This window comes from Sciurus vulgaris, assembly GCF_902686455.1.
Source record: "Sciurus vulgaris genome assembly, chromosome: 2".
NCBI lineage: Eukaryota > Metazoa > Chordata > Mammalia > Rodentia > Sciuridae > Sciurus > Sciurus vulgaris.
Genome location: NC_136462.1, coordinates 175,096,691 through 175,122,792, shown reverse-complemented (window position 1 = coordinate 175,122,792; position 26,102 = coordinate 175,096,691). Strand labels below are relative to the sequence as shown.

General features: G+C 38.0%; 1 protein-coding gene across 2 annotated transcripts in view; it reads left to right on the top strand.

Moving 5' to 3' along the window:
- Window positions 1-26,102, top strand: part of ATRN (attractin) — a 146,075-nt gene that overhangs the window by 34,321 nt on the left and 85,652 nt on the right. For both annotated transcript variants that reach the window (XM_079129138.1, XM_079129137.1), the window contains exons 2-6: window positions 2,563-2,646; window positions 4,298-4,411; window positions 9,364-9,492; window positions 10,388-10,593; window positions 11,670-11,838. In XM_079129138.1, coding sequence (XP_078985264.1) covers window positions 2,563-2,646; window positions 4,298-4,411; window positions 9,364-9,492; window positions 10,388-10,593; window positions 11,670-11,838 — 702 coding nt within the window. The remainder of the gene's footprint in view (window positions 1-2,562; window positions 2,647-4,297; window positions 4,412-9,363; window positions 9,493-10,387; window positions 10,594-11,669; window positions 11,839-26,102) is intronic.

Genomic DNA, 26,102 nt, shown 5'->3' with positions numbered 1-26,102 from the left:
AAGGCACAGAAAAACAACAAAATTAAATAATTATTAATAATGTTAGATAAGTTGGCACTTAAGCACCAAGACAGTGTGTATTAACAATGATAAAAGGGGCAGCTTATGAAAATCTGATAGTCATAAACTTATATGGCCAAATAAAGAAATCCATAAAGCAAAAATCATGTGAGAACTGTGATAGAGTAGTTATAGAGTGGGACTTCAGTATATGTTTTTCAAGAGTCATGCTTGGTGGCGAATGCCCCTAATCCCAACTACTCATTAGGCTGAGCCAGAGGGATCACAAGTTTGAGACAAGCCTGGGCAATTTAGCAAGACCCTATCTCAAAATAAAATTTAAAAAGGGTTGGGGATGTAAATCAGTGGTAGAGCATTTGTCTAGTATGTGGGGGGCCCTGGGTTCAATCCCTAGCACTGCTTAAAAAATAGTTTTACAGAATCATATCTAGCAGATAAAATAATAAGTGTGTAAGGAATTGAATAGTACATTCAGTTAATTATATGTTTACATAAATAGTGGTTTAGATTCCTGCAGTAGGGTTTTTTTTTTTTTTTTTAGTGCTAGGGATTGAACCCAGTGGCACTTAACCACCCAGCCACATCCCCAACCCCTTTTATTTTTATTTTGAGGCAGGTTCTCCTTAAATTGCTTAGGGTTTCTAGGGTCTTGCTAAATTGCTGAGGCTGGTGTTGAACTTACAGTCCTCCTACCTCAGCCTCCCAAGTTGCTGGGAATAGAGGAATATACCACCACGCCTGACAGATTTCTTTCTTTTTTTAAATGTCCAAACAACTTAAAGTTTGTCATTGTTCAAGGTACTTGATCAGAAGGCAACTCTTAACAGATGGAAAAAGTTGATTCTTTAGGCCACATTATTGTGTAATAATACAAGTAAATCAGAAAGAAATAATTACAAATTGATTCTTTTGAAACCTGCCTCCTAGAGGGTTTCCCTGTCCTATTTGTTTCTACTGCAGCATTATCCTCAGTATATTCTTGATCTAAGAAAATGGTAGTGGTGAGGAGTTTATTTATTCTTGTTATTTCTGGCCTCGTATTGTTGAAATGCCTGATTAATGGGCCAAAAGAAATACTAATTTTCATTGTTAACCAAGTTGTCAATGATTTTCCAAAAGGCTGTAACAATTCACAGTTGAGCCAACAGTATATGAAAATATGCTATTCATATCTTCTCATGGCCTATAGATGTTTTTGTTTATTTTAATTTTTTCTAGTTTTTAACTTGACACTTCCTTTATTCTAGTGAATGGCCAATGGTTACTGAAAGGTCAGAGAGGTTTGCAAGGGAAAGACCAAGAAAATCATCCTAAAATTTGGGGGGTGGGGGAGTGGCATTGACGTCACATTTCATTAATGTATGATTTTGTCAGAACGAACCCAAATACTATGTATAACAAAATGCTCTAATAAAAAATGAAAAAAAAAAAAAAAAAAAAAAAAAGAAATAGGCTGAATTTTGAAAAGAACTTCTTAGATTTTGATTCAGATGAATGGAAGACAATGAATGGTTTGTTAATATCTTCAGTGTATGAGGAGGAGTAACTGAGATGTCAGTAGCTGACCCAGAAAATAAGGGAGGCAGATCCAGAAGAGTGGCTGTTTCAGAGGCTGACATTGTTGATGGAAGACAAAGGGAAAATAATCTGGAAATAGCATTGAGAAAAGAAATACTTTCTTTCTTAAATATTAAAAATTTGTCTGTAGCTAAAGACTACAATGTAAAGCATAAAAGAAAAAGTAAAGTAGGAAAATATTTTTATAGAAACTATTATATATTTGACATACACATGAAAAGAGCTCCTAAACATTAATTTGAAAACAACAACAACAACAACAACAACAACAACAAAAAACTCAGAAAAGTGAGCAAAGAATATGAAATCTTAATTCACAAAGGAGAAAATGCAGATGGCTGAAACATGAGAACATATTCAGACATCAGGATTAATAGCGGTCAAAAGAAGTAGACACCAAGGTATGCCTATCATACTGGCAAGATCTAAAAGTATTAAAAAACTTAAGGCATGGCACAAGTATGGGAAGACAGGAGCACTGTTTGTGGGAGAGTGGTAAATGGCCACTTCAGAAGCAGCAGCTAAATAGCCTTGATGGAAAAATGGCTGGATCCATTGAGGTTTTGTGCCTTGCTCCTCACAAGTATGCCATCTTAAGTGTTACTGTTTTACTGGTAACTGTAACTATGTAGTCTTATTCGTATTTATAAGTAAGTTCTTGTGACCATTTTTATGGTATAAAATAGGACTTCCATGTCTTAGCTACATAGATTTAAGTGTTTTTTTTTTTTGTTGTTGTTGTTGTTCAATCCTTTGATTTTATTGTTGATGTATCTTTTTTAACGTGTGTAGCAAAATTTGTTTCATCAAAATTTGTTCAATCTGAATATAACTATTTAGTCACTTTCTACTATAATTTGCATTGATGTATCCAATCTACTTAATTTGTATTATTTTGAGAACTAATAAAATTATTAATATATGAAATTCTGACAGACTTTTTGTTTTTAATTTAAATTACAGACTGACTGGATCTTCTGGGTTTGTAACAGATGGACCTGGAAATTATAAATATAAAACGAAGTGCACGTGGCTTATTGAAGGACAGTAAGTAGTAATGACTGACTTTATTTTCTGTTTGTATATTTTTAGGATAGAGCTCAGTGTGACACTACTTTTCCTACAAATGAAATTAATAATTTATACCATAAAGTACTTAAATATTTTTTATTTGATAACTTTTCATTTGGCAAGTGATTTTTAATTTTTAAAATTTTTCTTTATTTTTTTTCTTGACAATGCTGGGGATTGAATGCAAGACTTTGTGTATGCTAAACAAACTCTCTGCAACTGATGTATATATCCTAGCACCTTAATTTTCCTTATTAATTAAAAAAGGCTTCAAGTAGATTTAATGGAAATGAATTATATGCAACAGAAATTTGTATATTTTCAATGGTAATGGTCAAAAAACTCAGTTTTAATTGTTTTCTTAATGCATTATGAAATTATAATATTGTGTTATTTTCCTAAATACCTATTTTTTATTGTGATAAAAAATCAGAATAACCATTCTTGCATAAATGCCCCTTCTCTGGACCTCTTATATTCTTCCAGCTTTTGCTTCCTTTTTCTCCTTCTCTTCATGGTAGACTGTTATAGCATATTTCTCGGACTTTTTTAATTTCTGAACCTCTTCATACTCTTCACCTTTGAGGATTCCAAATAACTTCAGTATATGCGAGTTCTATCTATCTATATTTACTGTTTTAGAAGTTAAAACAAAAAATACTATTTAAGAATTTATTTAAAAGCAACAATTATAAACCTACTACATGTTGGCATAAATGCCACTTTTATGGGGAAAAAACACCCCAACTTCTTAAATATCAAGAAACTTTTGTGAGAAGAGTGACATTGTTCCCCATTTTACAAATCTCTTCAGAGGGTACATCAGGACCTTTATGTTTTGTTAAATATGGGATATTTAGCAGATTTAAATGTGAATGGTAAAGTCTCATATGAGAGGGAAATATTAAATATTTGAGAGATGGAAGGAAAAATGGGTTTATCTATTTTGGGAAATGGAAATTTCATGGATTTTTGTCTAGATGCAGAGCATAAGCAGGAAGGTGGGATTGGATGGTTCCAATAATCACTGAAAATTAGTGATTGTGAAGAGGGAGAGTGAGTTAGTGGTAGGACTGCTGGCAGAATCCAAGTGTCACGTGAAGTCCTGAGTAGGGATGGGTGCCAGAAGCAGTATGCCTGATGGTGTGACTTCTCCAGTACCGCTCAGTTTTCTTTGGATTCAATCTAAGTCAAAGCCATTAAATGTTTTCCTGTAGATGAGGGCTTTTGCCAGGCAGTGCCATGAAGAAGCAGAGGTCAGGGAAGTTTAGAGAACTGGCAGGTGTGTTTGTGAATGATGCAGTGTGGAATCTGAAGTTGGATAAGAAAGGAAGTGGGAAAGTGGAAGGGCTAATGCGTTGGTTCAGAGGCTGTTAGACTCTGGCTGTTCCAGACTGCTAAACGGACTGTTAAGCCCCAAGAGTCATGGACTACATCTGTTTTGTTTCCCATTGCATGTTTAATGTCCTCTTGCACGTAGTAAGTACTGAGTAAGTCTTTGACAAATGAGGGAATGCTGTTTATATACTATTAATTTCTTTTCTTGTAAATTCTTAGTCTGTTTTTCTCCAGTGTTTGATGGTTATGTTAATTATCATGAATGACTATTTTTGTTTTTTTTTTCCAGGCCAAATAGGATAATGAGACTTCGTTTTAATCATTTTGCTACAGAGTGTAGTTGGGACCATTTATATGTTTATGATGGGGACTCAATTTATGCACCACTAATTGCTGCCTTTAGGTAAGCTTAGTCATATAAATAGTATGCCATCATTATTTTATTTTTGAATTTAAACCTCTCTCTTGCATTGCTTTATTTTATTTTATTTTTTTGGTACTGGGGATTTGAACCAATAGGTGCTAACTGAGTTACATCCACTGCCCTTTTTACTTTTTATTTTGAGACAGGGCCTCATGAAGTTGCTGGGGTCGACTTCAAACTCGTTATCCTCCTACCTCAGTCTCCTGATTGGCTGGTATTATGGTTGTGCACCACCACACCCAGCTACGTTCTGATATTTAAAGATTCATTTACAGGGCCAAAGAGCAGACCATGGATAGGACATGCTAAGCATTTAAGTAGTGACAGTACTACCAAGTTTACCTGTTGTTGACCAAGAGCAAATGTTGGCCCCATTTACCTTTATGTCAACCTTTGAAATATGCCTTGTATTATAGCAAGAGGCACCTCAAACTTTAGTAAAGCATGGAAACTAAGTATTCTGTTATCAGGATATAGTATTTGCTGGGGATTCACTTGTTACTTAATTAGTTAATCAGAATTCATGGAACTTTATTAAGTACCAGGCATTTTGAATCAGCTTGCCAGTATCCCTTGTAGGAACATGTGCCAAGTAGGTGTGTGTAACCTCGTGGTTTACCTGAACTGTGTATTCAATGAGCAGACATGTGCACTGAAATAGCAATAAGTAAACTAGTAGAAAGCTGTATTTGTTCTAATCAGTGACATTTAAGAGAAGGCAAAGTATATGTACAAGAGAGTTGGTTAAGTGATAGTGATTATAGGAAAATTTAACTTTTTAAGATGTTTGACTATTAATTTCCTAAAATTAAAGTGAAAATATATGCAAAAAATTGAAATTTACCTGAAACACAAAACCCTTAAAGCACTGGTATGCAAAAAAATTTCAAATAAGAGTCTCTCCACAAGATGATTTGCTTAGGAGTGTGGTTGGTCCAGGAGGACTTTGGGTAGAGGATTCAACCCATTGGTGATGTGTTGAGGGTCCAGAGTGGAGGGAGGCTGGCAGCAGATGTTTAGCCAGGGCCAGAAACAACAAAGAAAAGAAAACTAAGCAAGATTCAGAAAATGTAACTTTTTAATCTAGGTTCTGCCCAAGTCTCTGTGAGGACTTGAAAATGTTATTCAAATGCTCTAGGACTCAGCTTCTGAAACCGAAAATAAAGTTGTTTTACTGTGTTAGTGTAACCCGTGTTCTCTCTGGGCTTATTGCAAACTATAAAGTTTAATTTGACTCCAAACCAGTTAATCACATTTATCTTTTATATATTGGATTTCCAAGTAAAATCAGTTTAACAGAATTACATTACCATACAAATACAAGAACCACTAAAGCAATTTAAGACTCTTGCAGCTCTGCAACCCTATGATTTTATTGGGTATTCCACAGGTACACGTGTGGAGCGCCTTGTAGTGCAGGCATTCTGCTAGGGTCTGTGGGTAGGAGATGCAGAGGCGGTTGCAGTGATGCAGCAGGAGGGTGGTTTTCCTCCCTGGGAATATTCTTCCAAAGAACACTGTTCCTTTTAGAGTTATGATTTTTTAAAGCAAGTGGTATAGTGATGAGGCAGTTGTTAGACTGTGAACAGAGGCCTTCTGAAAGCAGGGCTCAGTCGGTCTACTTCTGTGATTTTCACAACTGGTTCTAAACAATGATGGTCTGTGTTTAGAATATAAAATCATGAGCAACCTGAGAGCAGGCCATTTTTGATTTGCTCAGGTTGAACAAGTGGCTGTAGCCCAGGCTGAACCTGCACTTACTGCCTTCCTTAGGGGCAGGGGTAGGGAGGTGGGAGCTGCACAGGGTGACAGCTGGGGCACGCCTGCAGCACCCTTTCCTCACCCACAGGCCTTCCTTTGTCTCCTGTGCTGAGAGAAGCCGTTTGTTCATTTACTCTGTAAAAGTTCATTTTTGTCTTAAACCAGTCATTTTGCTTTCACACTGGGAGAAATCCACATACTCCAAAGCTGTCACAGTTTCAATTTTATGAAGCAAACAGTAGCGAACCCTCCCTGACAGTGGGAAAGCTGATCCACTTTCTCTGGTTGGTAAAGTCATTCATCCTGCATATTTAAATGTCCCCACCATATGAAGAAGGCCACCAGCTATCATTTACTGAGCACCTCCTAGTGGGAGGCTATTTTAGTTAGCTTTTTCAATGCTGCTATGACTAAAAGGATCTGATTAGCACAATGGTAGAGGAGAGAAGTTTTATTTGAGGACTCATGGTTTCAGAGGTCTTTGTCTTAGTTCATAGAAGGCTGATTCCATTCCTTGGGGCTCAAAGTAAGGCTGAACATGATGGCAGGAGAGGGTGGCAGAAGGAAGCAGCTTACATCACGGTGATCAGGAAGCAGAGAGAGTCTCCACTCAACAGATACAAAAATATATACCCAAAGCCATGCCCCAATTCCCACCTCCTCTAGCCACACCCTCCCACTTTAGCTACCACTCAGTTAATCCCTATCAGGGGATTAAATCACTGATTGGATTAAGACTCACAATCCAGTCATTTCTCCTCTGAACCTTCTTACACTGTCTCACACATGAGCTTTTGGGGGACACCGCATATCCAAACCATAACAGAGGTTTAAGCCCTGCATGTACTCGACCAATTTGTTCCTCATGATGTCACTGTGAGCTGCACAGGATTTCTACCATTGTTCATTTGAGGAAATTGAGGCTCAGAGATGTCAGCGACATGGAGCAAGGATTGGAGCTCTTTGATCCTGAAATTTGTGCTGGGCACGACCTCTCACTTGTGACTGCATTCCCAGATCCTTTCTGGAATGTGCTTATGTTTCTTAGAGGAAGATTGCTTTTGGCATACTTGTTTGTAGGAGGCCCTGCTCTCCCAAGTACTTATCCCTTCAACATTCTGGTATAGATGGAGCATCCTTTATCCAGGAATCTGAAATGCTCCAAAACGCAAAAGTTTTTGAATGCCAATATAATGCCACAAGTAGAAAATGCCACACCATGGGACTTTGTTTCATGCCCCAAATTATTAAAGATATTGTATAAAATTATCTTTAGGTTATGTGTATGGGGTATATATATGCAATACTAATAAATTTTCTGTTTATATTTGTGTCCCATCTCCAAGATATCTCATTACATATATGCAAATATTGCCAAATCCGACAAAATCTGAGATTTGAAACACACGTGGTCCCAGACATTCAAATCAAGTCTGCTTGACCTCTATGTAAAGCAAATGAAAACATGGTGATGGCAAAACTTTCACTTAGGATTCTGACTGAATGTCCCATCTTCCGAGAGCCCTTCTGACCGCCCTTCTGATCCAGCATCTCCTGCTCTCTTCCTCTGCCCTGTTTCCTTTCATGGCATTGTGAGAACACACACGTGTGTGAGGGTGTCAGGGCTTATTTGTTTTTCTAACTGAACTCCTTGAGGGTAGGAACATTGTCTTCTTCACTGTCGTATTCCTGGTGCTCTGAACAGTGCCTCATGTGTAGTAAGAGATTAGTAAACATTTGTTAGCTGAATACCTGGTAGAAAATATGTCAGTGTTTTCTAGACACCCCTGGGGTGCCTTCCGAGTCTTAGGGTTCCTGAGTTCTATCTTCATGTTAAAAATTAAGTGGAAATCCCATCCCTTCCTGTCTTACTCCATGTTTATGTAGTCTTCAGTCACATTTATATGTTCAGGTCAATGTACACATATTCTAGGCCTGTTGTTTTGCTCCTTCCTGTCCCATCAGGGTGTACAGGTGAACTCCTGAGGCCCAGCGCCTGGTTCTTCAGCTCCCTGTGGATGAGTACTTGGATGTTTTCAACCTGTTGTCATCCACGTGGTGCTGCCGTTAGGATTCTTGTGAATTTTTCTTTGTGAACAAGAACAAGTATTTTCTCTGCAAAGAGAATCACTAGGTCAGAGTGAATGAGCACTTAAGATGGTCTTGGCCCTGAGGTGGGAGTTTACCTGGCGTGTGCTCTAGGAAGGGACTGGGGTTGAGGGTGAGAGAGTGAAGGGGAGAGTGCTAGAGATGTTTGTTCACCGAGTGGGAGTGCGTGCAGCAGATTCCATGGGGCTTGGTAAGGATCTAGGCACTGGCCAAATGTGATGGTGGGGGAGGTGAATCAATAATGGGGAGGCCCTGAGCATGTGAAGAAATGCAAATGGCAAGTAGACATAGGAAAGTCATTAACCTGAGGAGCAGAGAAGAATGCAAAATCACAAAAAAGTCTCCTAATAAGTTAGCAAAACTAACTTAAAACTCGTAATCGTTCTTGGTGGTGAGAGGTGGGATAGACCCTTTCAATCTGGATTGACACAGATAGGTTTTCAAATTAGCATATTTCTTCGGGAAAAGAAGACCTTTGACTCAGTCATTTTTTTCCTCACTTGGATTTATTGGCACCAAACCAGTACTTATTTAGAATGTTATATGCTGAACTCTGAGTGAAGTCCTTGAAAGAGCCTAGAGAGCTTTTAGTGACAGGGAATCCCTGTGGTATGTAATATGCAAAATAGAACGTAAAATGTTAATGGTATCAATTAGGGAAAGAAAATGCATCAGAATGCCAGTAGCGTTAGAGTTGCAGGTTTATCTAGCTTCTTCATATTGCTGTGTAAATAAATATTTTTATTTATCAATGTTTATCAATATTTGTCATTCATCAACTCATAAATTTTATTACTTTATGTCATTATGGCGATTTAGAGAATTATAAGGTGGTGTATAAAATATAGAGCCTTTGATTTCAAATTTTATTCGAAATGCAACCCAGAATAAAGGAAACCTAGCAAAAGCTAATAGGGTAGCTATGTGCATCCATCCTAGGACTTCACCCTCTGCCTGCATGTGCTTTCTAAAGGTGTAAAGATGAATTCCAGTTTTGAATTGCCTCTGCTACAGTTTAACATGACTGACATTGTGCTATAAGAAATGTGTTTCCATTTCAGTGGCCTCATTGTTCCTGAGAGAGATGGCAATGAGACGGTCCCCGAGGTGGTTGCCACATCAGGTTATGCCCTTCTGCATTTTTTTAGTGATGCTGCTTATAATTTGACTGGATTTAATATCACTTACAAGTAAGATATTTAAATCTAATTTTGTGATTTTATTTAAATAAAATGTTTTAATAATAATGATTAAAATATTGAGGACTTACACTGTGCCAGAAATTTCAGTAAGCAGTTTACATGGTTTCTCATTTAAAGTTTTTTTAAAAAACATTGAGGCTTTTTGGTAAGTACAGTTTAACAAACATTAGCAGTTGCCATGTACTCAGTGGTAGAATAAGTCTGTACTTTTAAAGTTTCATGATAGTTCATTTATCTGCCCCCTTTAAACTGGAATTATGTTGTTTCTATGTGCTATCTGCATAGTTATCTTAAGCCATGTTATTATGAGATATATTATGGTTAAACTCACACATTAAGTTGTGTGGCCCTGCTTCTTCCATTTGAAATGGGTCAAGTTACTAAAGAATTTTAAATATAATATTCTGGGGCAATAATCATAAGTTCTACAAATTATCAGAGACGGTCCAGAGGGCTATGTACCATTAGCGTGTGGTTGGAACTTTGTCCTTTTCCTTCCCACACTTGCAAAGGTGAATTTGGCAGTTGGGTGGCTCCTGCATCTAGAGGGTTACCGAGAAGAATAGGATGGTTGTCCCAGGCTTGAGCAGCCAAATCTGGACAAATGTGCACAAATCTCTTCTCTCCTTGTGATTTCTTTAACTTTATGAGTCACTTGTTCTTGCCCTGTTCTCATGAGGCTCCACCAGGGTGCATTTGAGCTCTCATGCTTGAGCTGTGCGGTGTGGAGTGACCCCTGTGGGCTGAGTGGTAAGCACTGCATTTATGCTTCTGAATGAGCTGAAAAGACAGGGAAATCCTTAAGTGTTACGTAGGAGGAAGTTCTGCTAAGTTCATCGATGTATTGCTTTGTGTTGACTTAGTTTTTTCCCTGTCTTTATAGTTTTGACATGTGTCCAAATAATTGCTCAGGCCGAGGAGAATGTAAGACCAGCAACAGTACCGGCAGTGTGGAGTGTGAATGTTCTGAAAACTGGAAAGGTGACTCGTGTGACATTCCTTACTGTACAGACAACTGTGGTTTTCCTCATCGAGGCATCTGCAATTCAAGTGATGTCAGAGGATGCTCCTGCTTCTCTGAGTGGCAGGGTAGGAACTTCTTTCTCTTGTTTTTCTTTCAGTTCACAAATTGTTCCCAGTTTAGTACATTGTTAGTTGACTTTATTCTTAGCATGTGTACAGTTTATGTTCATCGGATATCAGGAGGCATGTAAGCTTTCTCCTCACTTAATCCAGTTTCTTACAAATCTTTCAATGTCACACGTGTGTGGTTGTGGTCTCCTTAGAATTGTGGACAGGTTTCACATTGTATGCGGCTCATTCATGAAAGTTGAAGAACTCCGTCTCAGCCATAAGAGGATGTAGCAGAGAACCAAGCTGGGAGATGGGGCAAGAACTGACAATAATGTTATTTCCCCTAAAACTTTCTTTGAGTTCTGAGAAAATTGCTGTCAGTTGTGCAATGAAAACTTAAAGCAGTCACCTAAAGGCATTATCTGCATAAATAGCTTATTAAAGGAGCTTTAGGGGATTCCTTAAAGGCTAAGGGCAGTTGTCGATTTGATGACTTTGTTTATATACCTATTCCTTCCTCAGAACTTTTTCATTTTGAAAGGAAATGTGATTGTTTAAATGCTTTGGTCTTTTGGGTTTGGTGATACTGAGGAGTTAACATTTGGAATATTTGAATACCTTTCATCTTGTAACGTGTGCAGCAGAAACCAGACCTTCCAAGAACAGATTCTGTCTCTTACATTTGTTGAATTCTTTGCTTTACTGGAAGATAGGTATTTTTTTGTTTATTTGTTTTATTATCATTCCTAGGTCTAGTTGTTACATTTTAGGTTTTTCAATTTAAATTAGTAATTCCTTTGTGTAGTCTTTTCCCTGAAAGCTGTTCAAGTAGGATTTTTATTAATGAAATACCTAAACTGGATATGGTCATGTCATTATTAGAAAGTATATGATTTTGAATTTTATTATGAATTATTGGGATCTCAATACTGTGAGTAAATTAAAAACACAAGGAAATTTGTCTGATATAGATGCTAAATGAGACACTAAATATTCCTTATGAAATTTTTACATTTATATGATTAAAACTTGAACTGCAGTAAACCGTCAAGATGCATTATTAGTGAAACTAATTCATTATGTTGTATTAGGTCCTGGATGCTCAGTTCCTGTGCCAGCTAATGAGTCATTTTGGACTCGAGAGGAATACTCGAACTTAAAGCTGCCCAGAGCGTCTCATAAAGCTGTGGTCAATGGAAACATAATGTGGATTGTTGGAGGATATATGTTTAATCACTCAGATTACAGCATGGTTCTAGCGTAAGTTTTTTCAAATATTTTTGAAGGAAGCTTAATTTTGTATTTTTCCAATTTATTAAGCATAAACAAGTGAAAGGAAAAGAAATGATCAGTTCTATTATTAAAAAACTATTAAAGGGCTGGAGATATAACTCAGTTGGTAGAATACTTGCCTTGCAAGCATGAGGCCTTGGTTTAACCGCAGCACCACAAAAAAAAAAAAAAAAAAAAAAAAAATTAAAAATCTTTCAAGCTTTTTCATGTATACTAAATTTTTGAATTTGAGCACCACAAAGAATTCATTTTTAAGTTATGCTAATTTATCATTTTGAGGTACATTTTCTCTTATTTTACTTTAGAGTCTTGCAGTAGAATATATAAATAGGGAAGTATTTTAGGTTTTAATTGAATTAATAGTTTTAGGGAGACTGACTTACTCATCATGATTTTGTGACCTGAAAGTTTATTTTAGGCCTTTTGTATTACTGAAGATTGTAAAACACCAGCATCTATTTTTCAAGGCATTCTGGAAATATGGCAGGGGTGCCATAGTTTCTGAATCCTTCCAAATATAGTCACTAGAACAGAAGAAATAGGGTAGCAAAATAAACACACGAGTGCCTGGCATGATGGTGCAAGCATTTTAAATCAGCTACTTGGGAGGCTGCGACAAGAGGTTTTTTTTAAAATTTATTTTTATTGTAAACAAATGGGACACATGTTGTTTCTGTTTGTACATGGAGTAATAGCATACCATTCGCGTAGTCATACATTTACATAGGGTAATGATGTTTGAATCATTCTGTTATTTTTTCCTTCCCCCCCACCCCTCCCACCCTTCTTTTCCCTCTATACAGTCCCTCCTTCCTTCATTCTTGCACCTCTCCCCCCCATTATGTGTCATCATCTGTTTATCAGTGAGATCATTTGTCCTTTGGATTTTTGAGATTGGCTTATCTCACTTAGCATGATGTTCTCCAATTTCATCCATATACCTGCAAATGCCATAATTTTATTATTCTTTATAGCTGAGTAATATTCCATTGTATATATTTACAACAGTTTCTTTATCCATTCATCACTTGAAGGACATCTAGGTTGGTTCCACAGTCTGGCTATTGTGAATTGAGCAGCTATGAACATTGATGTGGCTATATCTCTGTAGTATGCTGATTTTAAGTCCTTTGAGTATAGGCCGAGGAGTGGGATAGCTGGGTCAAATGGCGGATACATTCCAAGTTTTCTAAGGAATCTCCACACTGCTTTCCAGAGTGGCTGCGCTAATTTGCAGCCCCACCAACAGTGTATGAGTGTACCTTTTTCCCCACATCCTCTCCAACACCTATTGTTGCTTGTATTCTTGATAATCACCATTCTAATTGGGGTGAGATGGAATCTTAGTGTAGTTTTGATTTGCGTTTCTCTTATTACTAAAGATGGTGAACATTTTTCATATGTTTGTTGATTGCTTGTAGATCTTCTTCTGTGAAGTGTCTGTTCATTTCCTTAGCCTATTTGTTGATTGGGTTATTTGTATTCTTCATGTAGAGTTTTTTGAGTTCTTTATATATTCTGGAAATTAGTGCTCTATCTGAAGTATGAGTGCCAAAGATATTCTCCCACTCTGTAGGCTCTCTCTTCACATTGCCGATAGTTTCCTTTGCTGAGAGAAAGCTATGAAGTTTGAATCTGTCCCAGTTATTGATTCTTGCTTTTATTTTTTGTGCTATGGAAGTCCTGTTAAGGAAGCCTGATCCTAAGCCAACAAGGTGAAGATTTGGACCTACTTTTTCTTCTATAAGATGCAGGTTCTCTGGTCTGATTCCAAGGTCCTTGATCCATTGTGAGTTGATTTTTGTGCAAGATGAGAGATAGGGGTTTAGTTTCATTCTGTTGCATATGGATTTCCAGTTTCCCCAGCACCGTTTGTTGAAGAGGCTATCTTTTTTCCATTGCCTACTTTTGGCACCTTTGTCTAGTATGAGAAAATTGTACTTATTGGGTTTGTGTCCGTGTCCTCTATTCTGTACCATTGATCTACCTGTCTATTTTGGTGCCAATACCATGCTGTTTTTTTATTTTTGCTTTTTAGTATAGTTGAAGTTCTGGTATTGCGATACCCCCTGTTTCATTCTTCCTGCTAAGGATTGCTTTAGCTCTTCTGGGTTTCTTATTCTTCCAGATGAATTTCATGATTGCTTGCTCTATTTCCGTAAGGTACATCATTGGGATTTTCATTGGAATTGCGTTTAATCTGTATAGCGCTTTTGGTAGTATGGCCATTTTGACAATATTAATTCTGCCTATCCAAGAACATGGGAGATCTTTCCATCTTCTAAGGTCTTCCTCGATTTCTTTCTTTAATGTTTTGTAGTTTTCATTGTAGAGATTTTTTACCTCTTTGGTTAGATTGATTCCTAGTATTTTATTTTTTTTTTTTTGAGGATATTGCAAATGGAGTTGTTTTCCTCATTTCCCATTCAGCTGTTTCATTGCTTGCGTATAAAAATGCTTTATATTTATGCGTGTTGATTTTATAGCTTGCTATTTTGCTGAATTCATTGAGGAGGTCTAGAAGTTTTCTGGAGGAGGTTTTTGGATCCTCTAAATATAGAATCATGTCATCCGCAAATAGTGACAGCTTAAGTTCCTCTTTTCCTGTTCGTATCCCTTTAATTTCTTTGGTCTGCCTATTGCTCTGGCTAGAGTTTCAAGAACAATGTTGAATAGAAGTGGTGAAAGAGGACATCCCTGTCTTGTTCCTGTTTTTAAAGGGAATGGTTTCAGTTTTTCTCCATTAAGAATGATGTTGGCCATGGGCTTAGGAAAAATAGCCTTTCCAATGTTCAGGTATGTTCCTACTATCCCTATTTTATCTAGTGTTTTGAGCATGAAGGGGTGTTGTATTTTGTCGAACGCTTTTTTTGCGTCAATTGAAATAGCTATATGATTCTTATCCTTAAGTCTATTGACATGATGGATTACGTTTATTGATTTACAGATGTTAAATCATCCTTGCATTCCAAGGATGAACCCCACTTGATTGTGGTGCACAATTTTCTTAATATGTTTTTGGATATGGTTTGCCAATGTTTTGTTAAGGATCTTTGCATCTATATTCATCAAGGATATTGGTCTAAAATTTTCCTTCCTTGATGTGTCTTTGCCTGGTTTGGGTATGAGGGCGGTATTAGCTTCATAGAATGAGTTTGGTAGGGTACCCTCCTGTTCTATTTCCTGGAATACTTTGAGAAGTATTGGAATGAGTTCTTCTTTGAAGGTCTTGTAGAACTCGGCTGAGAATCCGTCTGGTCCTGGGCTTTTCTTGGATGGTAGGTTTTTAATGGCTTCTTCTATTTCCTTGCTTGATATTGATCTGTTTAAATCGTGTATGTCCTCCTGGTTCAGTTTTGGAGGAGCATATGTCTGTAGAAATTTGTCAATGTGTTCTGTAGTTTCTATTTTGTTGGAATACAGATTTTCAAAGTAGCTTCTCATTATGTTCTGTATCTCAGGGAAGTCTGTCGTGGTATTTCCTTTTTCATCACGAATTTTAGTAATTTGAGTCTTCTCTCTCCTTCTCTTTGTTAGTGTGGCTAAGGGTTTGTCTATTTTGTTTACTTTCTCAAAGAACCAACTTTTCGTTTTGTCAATTTTTTGAATTGCTTCTTTTGTTTTAATTTCAATGATTTAGCTCTGATTTTAATTATTTCCTGTCTTCTACTACTTTTGCTGTTATTCTGTTCTTCTTTTTCTAGGGCTTTGAGCTGTAATGTTAGGTCATTTAGTTGTTGACTTTTCAATCTTTTCTGGAATGCGCTCCATGCAATGTATTTTCCTCTTAGTACTGCTTTCATAGTGTCCCAGAGATTTTGATATGTTGTATCATCATTCTCATTGACCTGTAAGAATTTTTTTTTATCTCCTCCCTGATGTTTTCTGTTATCCATGTTTCATTCAATAGCATATTATTTAGTCTCCAGGTGTTGGAGTAATTTCTGTTTTTTATTTTGTCATTGATTTCTATTCTCAGTCCATTATGATGTGATAGAACACAAGGCAGTATCTCTTTTTTTTGTATTTCCTAAGGGCTGCTTTGTGGCATAACATATGGTCTATTTTTGAGAATTTTCCATGTGCTGCTGAGAAGAAAGTGAATCTGCTCGTTGATGGATAGAATATTCTATATATGTCTATTAAGTCTAGGTTATTGATTGTGTTATTGAGTTCTATGGTTTCTTTGGTTGGTTTTTGTTTGCAAGATCTATCTAGTGGTGACAGCGGTATATTAAAGTCACCCAGAATTATTGTGTTGTGGTCTATGTGATTCCTGAAATTGAGAAGGATTTGTTTGATATACAGGGATGCACCATTGTTTGGGGCATAAATATGTACTATCTTTATGTCTTCCTGATTTATGGTTCCCTTAAGCAGTATGAAATGCCCTTCTTTATCCCTTCTGACTAACTTTGGCTTGACGTCCACTTTATCTAATATAAGGATGGAAACTCCCGCTTTTTTACTGAGTCCATGTGCGTGGTAGGTTTTTTCCCATCCTTTCACCTTTAGTCTGTGGATGTCTTTTTCTATGAGATGAGTCTCTTGCAGGTAGCATATTATTGGGTCTTTCTTTTGAATCCATTCTGCCAGTCTATGTCTTTTGATTGATGAGTTTAGGCCATTAACGTTCAGGGTTATTATTGAGATATGATTTGTATTCCCAGTCATTTGGCTTATTTTGATTTTTAAGTTGGCTTGGTTTCTCCTTTGAGTGGTTTTTCTCTAAGGTAGTTCCTCCATTTGCTGACTTTCATTGTTGTTTTTCATTTCCTCCTCATGGAATATTTTGTTGAGAACATTCTGTAGTGCAGGCTTTCTATTTGTAAATTCTTTTAACTTTTGTTTATCATGGAAGGATTTTATTTCATCTTCAAATCTGAAGGTTAGTTTTGCTGGGTATAGGATTCTTGGTTGGCAACCATGTTCTTTCAGAGCTTGAAATACATTGTTCCAGGCCCTTCTAGCTTTTAGAGTCTGGGTTGAGAAATCAGCTGCTATCCATATTGGTCTACCCCTATATGTAATCTGATGCTTTTCTCTCGTGGCCTTCAAAATCCTATCTTTATTTTGAATGTTAGGCATTTTTATTATAATGTACCTTGGTGTGGACCTGTTGTGATTTCGTGCATTTGGTGTTCTGTAAGCCTTTTGTATTTGATTTTCCATTTCATTCTTCAGGTTTGGGAAATTTTCTGATATTATTTCATTGAATAGGTTGTTCATTCCTTTGGTTTGTATCTCTGTGCCTTCCTCAGTCCCAATAATTCTTAATCATGATGTTTTTTCATGATGTCCCATAGTTCTTGGAGATTCTGTTCATGATTTCTTACCATCTTCTCTGTTTGGGCAACTTTATTTTCAAGATTAAATATTTTTTCTTCATTGTCTGAGGTTTTGTCTTCCAAGTGGTCTAGTCTTTTGGTGATGCTTTCCATTGAGTTTTTTATTTGGTTTATTGTTTCCTTCATTTGAAGGATTTCTGTTTTTTTTTTTTTTTGAGAATCTCTATCTCTTTGTTGAAATGCTCTTTTGCTTCCCGCACTTGCTCTTTCAGCCATTGGTATTATCATTCTTTGCCTGCATTTGCTTTCTTATCTCATCCTTTGCTTCGCGTATCATCTTAATCATGTATAATCTGAAGTTCTTTTCTGACATTTCTTCTAACATACTGTCATTGGATTCTATTAATATAGAATCTAGATTTGTTTGGATCATTTCTTCCCTTGTTTTTTCATGTTGTTCATGTATCTTCCCCTCCAGCAGTGCAGATCTGGGGTATTGCGATTTCCCCTATAGGCTTGTAGTGGCCCTATCGGTTTCCATAACCTTTTCTGACAATGAGCTTCAAGCCTCCAGCAGGCGTCTCAGGATGGGTTTTGCTCCACCTAAAGATTGGAGCTATGGCTTCCAGGATTATCCAAGATGGCCGCTCTGGCTTCGAAATGTGTTGGCATATGGGGAGCTGCAGCTCAGGATGTGGCCGTGGTCAGCAGGAGGTCCTGGCGGTGGGATGCAGTTGGTCAGGCAGGGGTCCTGGAGGTTGGGTGTGTTTGGTGTGGTTGTGGGATCCTGGAGGCGGGTTGCAATCAGTGGGTCTGGGGTCCCAGTCATAGTGCGCAGTTAGTTGGTCTGGGGCTCCTGGCAGCAGGGAGCAGTCAGTCTATGTGAGGGCCCCAGAGGCAGGGAGTGATCGGTTGGGCTGAGGGATCCTGGAGATGGGGCTCAGTCAGTCCGGCCAGGGGTCCTCCGGGGCCTGGCTGTTGTCTCAAAATGGCGGTAGCCACATGTAATCAAACCTGCAGGTACTGTCACAGTGAACTTCCAGGCAACAGCAGGCAGCTAGTGCTCCACTGGTTGTTGGCAATCAGTTTGCTGACTGTTGTCGGACCATCAGGAGGTGAACTTCGTGCGTTGGGTGATGGATAGTTGTAAGGCAGGCGATGGACAGGTGAGAGGCAGGCAAATGGCAGATGATAGGTGCTTGATAGTGAGCAATCAAGAATTTTAAAGTTTTAAAGTTTCAGGTCAGCATGTCCAACTTTGTGAGACGCTGACTCAAAATGAAAAACAAAACAAAACAAGTGATGTTTCTCAGTGGTAGAGTGCCCTTGGGTTTAATCCCATAAAAACCCCACAAACACAGGAGCAATATCTGTAAAAAAATTTGGTTTGAAGGTTTCTTCTCTGTGTGGAACTGAACTATTGATAGTTATAAGATCTATCAGCTTCTGTGCAGGAGTGAGCAGTGGGCATCAATGGGAGACCTATAGCATCCAGAATGGCCGGATGGTACTCACTCATGGGCTCATCAAACCACATTGAGCGCCACAGCTTTTACTGGAAGATGTTGCATATTCTAGTAGCCAAGTAAGCTCAAGGCATGCATAGCAGGATTTGAAGGGGATGGAGCAATTTGTGCTGTATTTATTCTCAGAATGAACCAGCTAAAGTTTCTGTCTTTCTTTTTTATTATTATTTTAATTGCCCAGCCAAATTTTCTTTGCAGGAGCAAGTTCCATACTGAGGAGAAATGCTGGGGATAGAATTCATATTGAACAGGAGAAGGACAGTGGAGACTAAGTGAGCAAAGGTTCAGATAGCGGTGAGAAGGGGACAGAGCCAGGTGTTCTCACCAAGTGAACTACCATCTCTGGGAACATTTCATTGCAACAGCAAAGAGTGAGCTCCAGAACTGAGAAAGTAGAACTGTCCTACAGCTGACCTCCCCTGTGAAAACGCAGGGAGAAGCATTGTTACTTCAACAATGTCAAGGGTAAATCTTATGGAAAGTCTTACCAGAAAAAAGGAGAGTATGGAGTAGAATAAGCCCCTTCATACAGGAAAGAATTAAAAGTAGAAAAATATAAAACTGATGAAAATGACAATACAGTATTCCAAAACAAGCTAAATATGTAGTGTTCAAGAACAATCTAATCAGAACTAGAAAAATTCAGAAATTTAAATGTTTATTTGTTTGTTTTTTGGTACTGGGGTTTGAAGCCAGAGATGCTTTACCACAGAGCCACATCCTAAGCTTGTTTTTTTTTTTTTTTTTTCCCTCCTTCTTATTTTGACATGGGGTTTCATTCAGTTGGTGAAGTTGGTTTTGAACTTGCAGTCCTCCTTCTTCAGCCCTGCAAATTGCTGAGAGGGTTACAGGTGTTCAGTACCATGCCTGATTGAAAGTTACAAATTTTATTTTTTTAAAATTAAATATAATTTTTTAGAGGTTAAGAATTTTAGAGATTCCAGAATAATTTCTGAATTGAAGACAAACCTGAAGGACACAGTTCATAAATGCTTTAGAAACAGAATATGGAAAGAGGGATTTTTTTTGTAATTATAAAGAAATGAAGGTTACTTCCCCCTGTTTTTGTAGTAAGTACAGTTAAAAATCCTGGACACTAAAACAAACATGGAAAACTCTGAAAGGTTGACAAATGGATCAGTTTGTCTAGGGACACTGGATGCAAGGAATGACATGGCAATGAGTTCTGAGGGCTTTCTTTTTGACTTGTGCATGTTAGAGGTGTTGAGGAAGTTGGCAATCAGGAAATATCAACAAGTACACATTAAAAATTTTAAGCCTCAAGAAATGTCTATTTTCTTTCTTTAGCCTTAGGATTAGGAAAGGAATTAGCCTTCCAAGACAAAGCTTTTGATAGTAACCGCTCTATTATACCCAATTTCACAGGAATGATTTCTACCCTTGCCATGATGTAGTGAGGTTCCCCAGCCCCTCTGTTAGGATAGTGTCAGAGAAAGCCGCATAAGCAGCTGGGACTTGCATCTCTGCCGTACGGTTCTCCCCACCCTTCTAATGTCAGTGGAGACTATACGGGGGACCTCTGGTAGTAAAGGCATTTAGCATTCAACCTTCTCCATCGCACAGAGGAGCCCTGCTATTAACACAAGACTTACATGGAAATTTTCCGGACATTATGCTTTTTATTCTAAGAGCTAGGAAAAGCTCAACTTGAGTGACAAAGGCAGCTGGGACACTGACACTGGGATAACACATGTTAGGATTACCTGATGAGGTTTTTAAAATAGCCACCATAAAAATGCTACTTAAAACAATGAAAAACCAGAATGAAAAACCACAGAAACAGATGATATAAAGAAAAATTAAATGGAAATTTAAAAGTAGAAAAGAAAAAGTCCCAGGGGATATGACTGAACAACAGAATGGAGGGGACAGAGGAAAGAATCAGTGAACTGTAAGATAGAACAATAGTAATTTTTCAATCTGAACAACAGAAAAAATAGGATTTTACAAAAATGAACTTTACCTCAGAGACCTGTGGGATTATAACAGATAATGTAACATTTTTTCCCCCTGGAGGAGTCTGGAAGGAGAGGAGAGAGAGTATATCTGGAAAAGCATTTTTTAAGAAATAATAACTGAAAATTTCCCAGATTTGGCAAAAGACATGAATCCATGGACTCAACTATCTAAATGAACTCTAGATAGTACAAATGCAAAGAAATAGATGCCAAGACACACCAGAATCAGCCTTCTGAAAATGAAAGACAATGAAAATTTGAAGTCATTGAAGAGAATTGACCTTACTTAAATTCAAATGACAAAGTAATTCAGATGACAGGATTTCTTACCCAAAAGTATGGGTATCAAAAGGAAGTGATAGAACATTCTTCAAATGCTGAAAGAACAGAACATTCTTTAAGTCATCCTAGAATTGTATGTCCAATGAAAATATCTTCTGGGAAAGAAGAGGCTGAGCAGACTGGTGTTCACCTATAATCTCGGCTTCTTGGAAGACTGAGGCAGGAAGATTTGAGGCCAGAGTGGACAAATTTGTGAGCTCTCTCTCAAAGTAAAATAAAAAAGGCAGAGAATTGAAGATGTAGTTCAGTGGCAGAGTGCTTGCCTATCAAGTGGGAGGACAAAAGAAATAAGAGGAAATCAAGACATTCTCAAATGAAGGAAAACAGAATTTGTTGCCGATAGACTTTTCCTGTAACAGTGGTAAAGGATGGTCTTTAAACAAAACAAATGAAAAAAGAAGGAATCTCAGAACCTCAAGAAGAGGACAAACTGAAAGGAGCAAACATGCTGAAAAAAGCAATGAATTTTCTTTCCTTCTCTGAAGTCTTTTTAATTAAATTTAATAGCCAGTAAAAGTATTACAGTGAAATAACCTTTTGCAACTTAGAAGAATAACTCACCAGAAATTTGTGAAAGGGTAGATGGAAAATGCACTGAAATATTGCTGTTATTTTTTCTCTTGTTTATTCCGCTTAGTTGAGCAAGTATTAGTCTCTGAGATTGTTTTCCATCTGTAAAACGAGGGCTGGTTGGATAAGGAGTGGGGTTCTTAACGTGCAAATTTCCTTTTCCGGGTTAGTTTTAGCAATCTTATACCAAAAAGATGATTCCTCACCCCAAAGTCTGAAAATTAGATAGAATTTGCATGACAGTTATTTAATGAGCTCCCCATAAAACTGGATTCAAAAGCATAGTCCCTGTTTCCTGTAAGTGCTCTCCTTGGTAAAAACAAAAACAACAACAACAACACACACACACACACACACACACACACAAACGCATACACACGCACATGTATTTTAGTGGAAAACAAGCTGTTTCTGAAAGACCATAACTTTCAGTACTAATCATGCTCAATCTCCAGAATGGATATTCTTAATCACCTTAGATGTTTTCTTGCTTTTAATCCTGATATCAATGACATCACCTTTCGCCAGCCGCTCAGTCAAGCTAAAATCCTGAAGTTTTCCATTAATTCCTTCTCTCCTTTGACTACTTAGGTCAAGACTAACAGGTACACTTTCAAAGTGTCTCTCAGTAAAACTGGTCCAATCTCTATTCCCATGGTTGCCGTGTTAATTCAAACCCTTTAATTTTTGATGGGATCTCTGTCATGGTCATTTGAGGTTATTCTCCCACCAGATTCTTTTCTTTCTCTATACCATAGACTCAAACTACTTTCTTTGCCCAGAATATATTTTCCTTAACATGCATATAAAGCCTCCTCTTATTTTAGTGGGTTTTTGTTTGTTTTTTTGTTTAAACACAGATTTAAAGCAGTTTCGTGTTTTTCTTCAGTAGAATTGTCTGCACTGGGAATAGTGCCAATAGGACGTAGAGCTATTTCAGGAGATTGGATCCATACAGAGTTCCTGTCCCACTAGAGGGGAAAGACAGTGATCAGTCTCTGCTCTCTTTGCTGGACAACCCAGAGAAAGCTCCATAGTTTTTCAGGGCTAATCCTGTCTCTCCAGTTCACTGCTCCTCAAGCAAATCATTAGTGTGGGCATCTCCTATATTGTGTCATTATCATTAACTTCAACTCTTCCATGTGATTACAAGTGTAAGCATTCTACATTCCAGCCACTCTCTTCTGTGATAGAAACTATTGGGACCTAAGTCCCAGTACCCTTACTTGACTGGTGCACCCAGTCACTAGCTGCTGTGAAAGTTGTCTGTTGTCAGCTCACAGCTGTCTCTTTCTCTGAAGAATTCTCCTAGCATATTGGAGCCATTTTGCCCAGAAATACTTGGAAGGCTATGCCCTGTATTTGGGACAGACCCTAGTAGAGTGACCAATCATTCCAGGTCAGCTGGGACTCTCCCAGTTATAGCACTGAAAAATCTTACATTCCAGAAAACTCCTTAGTTCTGAGCAAACTGACATGGTGGTTACCATAGTCTGTCAGTGACTGACTGACATGGATGGTCAAGAGCCAGACTGTTTCTATGTGGGAAGACTGTGGTACCATTCTTGCTCCAGAGCTCCCCTTGAGATCATGCTAAAGCAAGATTTCAGCTGAGACCACATCTGCCTAGCTTTTCCTTCCCCTGTATCTTGATTATCTCACTCCTGACATGTTTATCCAGAGAGCATTCCCTTGATTAGTCACTTGCCCAAGAATCCTATTTCAAGCTCTGTTTGCAGGAAATTGGACCTGAGACACTTTCTAATTGTTCCAGATTTTTTTCCTGAAGTACCTTACCTCCAACCATCTTTGACCCTCAGAAGGGGCCATAATCCTTTGACTCTGTCTTTCCCTCTCCCATTTTCCTGTTCTACTGTCATATCTCCTTTTCACTTTCCAGATTTCCACAGCGTTTTCTCCTATTTTCCTTCTGAATTAATGACTTTGCTTTGTTTCTGTTTTGAAAGATAAAGCTCTTCAGAAAAGGATTTGCCGAAACTCGTACCACCACATTTACCCTTTGCCTACATCTGTATTGATTTATTCTTTCATCTGTTTCTGTAGATCAGTGGTGGTCAGTAAAAGTTTTGGGCCTGATGGAAATGTTCTATATTTGCTGTCAAGTCAGCAACCACATATGGTTATTAAGCTCTTGGGAGGTAACTGGTGTGACTGAGTAGCTGAATTGTTTTTACTACTTATTCTGCTTATTCTTAGTCCTCATCTTGTTGGATATTGAACCAGTATTCTGTCACATTTATCTTGATAGTTTTTTTCTAATTATTTATTCCTGCTCAGACTCTTGAGCTGGTTCCTTTTCATCTGACTACTTTCTGAATGCTGGTGCATCCCAGGGCTCAGCCGTTGGTCTGCCTCTGGCTGGGTATTCTCTCTCTTGGTGATCTCACGTGATATCTTGACTGGTGACCCCCAGATACATAGCTGCAGCTTAGACTTTTCACCTGAACCCATTCTTTAACTCTTGACACCTCAATCTATTGTGTAAGAGGAACTGAAAATGCAACATTTTCCATACTGATTTTTCTTGCCAGACTGCTTTTCCCCAAGATGTCCCCATCTCAGTTAATGAGCATTCTATTCTTCTGTTCACTTCATTCAGAAATCTTTACCTTATCCTTGACTTCTTGTTCTTTCCTATTCCATACTGGAACATGTTGTTATCTTGCTGCATTACAAATTATCATAAACTACCTGGGCATGGTTGTGCATGACTGTAATCTTAGGGACTTGTGAGACTGAGATAGGAGGATGGAAAGTTTGAGGCCAGCCTCAGCTATTTAGCAAGGCCCTAAGGAACTTAATAAGACCCTGTCTCAAAATAAAAAATACAAAGGGCTGGGGATATAGCTCAGTGGTAAAGCACCCCTGAGTTAAGTCCCCTGGTACTGCCCTCACCTGCCAAAAAATAAACAAAATATAGGGCTGGGGATATGGCTCGGTTGGTAGAGTGCTTGCCTTGCAAGCACATATATATAAACTTAACAATGTGAAACAACTCACTTTTCTTATCTAATAGTTTCCATTGGTCAGAAGTCCAGTTCTGTGCATTCAAGATGTCAGCTGGCCTACATTCTCACCTAAAGAAGGAAGATTCACTTCCAAGCTTACTCAGGTTGCTACCACAATCAGTTTCATGCAGTTATAAGGCTGAGGGTCCCAGTTTTCTGCTGGCTGTCAGCTAGGCTACTCTCAATTCCTTGTCAATTGGACCTCACTGATATGGCTGCTTGTTTCCTTCATCAGGCCATAAGAAGAGTCTTGTCTGAGTCTGCTAGCAGGGTGGGTCACAGAAATGGCATCCCATCATTTTTTCCATGTGGTTTGGTTAGAAGTAAGTAAGTGATTCTTCTCACTCTAAAAGGGAGGTGATTATATAGCTGGATGTAAATACCAGGAGGCAGGGATCATGGGGGACAACTCATGTGTCTGCTTGCCACGATAATCTCAAAAAATCTTGTTAGTGCTGCCTTTACAATCTACCCCAAGTCTAACAATTTTTCACCACTTCTAGTGCTGCCACCATAAAGAAAAAAGGTAAAGTTGAACTTAGGAAAGTTCCTGTCAGGCTAGATATTTAAAAGAGCCATATATGTTGCCATTTACATGATTTTTATCCTTGCATCTGACATTAAGAAATCTTAGAGTTGCTTTGATTCTCCCCTCCTTCACCTTCCTATACCATAATTTCATCTCAAGTTTCATCAACTCTGTCATCTAATAATGTCATAGTATATATATATATTTTTGTGTATGTGTGTGTACCAGGGATTAAGCAGTGCTTAACCTCTGAGCCATATCCCTGGCCCTTTTTTATTTTTTATTTTGAGACAGGGTCTCTCTAAGTTGCTTAGGGCCTCACTAAGTTGTTGAGGCTGGCTTTGATCTTACAATCCTCCTGAGCCTCTGGGATTACAAGCAGGTACCACAATGCCCTGCATTTTGGTCTTTTTTTATGCCTGGGCTGATATTATCTTCTATCCAGTCCTCAATAGTAGGTTGCTATTAGATTTTTGTTTCTATTCCTTCCTCTTAATCCATTTTCCATAGATGAATTAGGGTAATATTTTAAAAGTATAAATCATATCATTTATTCCCCTTCTTAAAGTCCACTGGTGTCTTCCCATTAGATTTAATGGTCCAATATGATCTGACCATAGTTAACTTTCACAGGCTCAGTTTTTTCCTCCCCTGTCTTCATTCTCTCTACTGGCATGTGAGCTTTCTTGTTTTTTTTTCCCACCCAAAACTCATCATATGCATTCTTACTTCATGGAACTTTGATTTGCTGTTTCCTCTGTCTAGACTGTTCTTCCAGTTATACCTGAGGGCTGGTTTCTTAGCCCTTTCTATCTCAGTTTAATTGTCCCACAGAGAGATCATCCTGTTTAGACACATTCTTGCAGTGTTTCTTTTTTGTAGTTTTCATTTCCTTTATGGCAGTGTTATTTTAAATTATATTTATGCCCATGATTGTGCAATCTCATTTTCTGTCTTTTCTTCTTTAA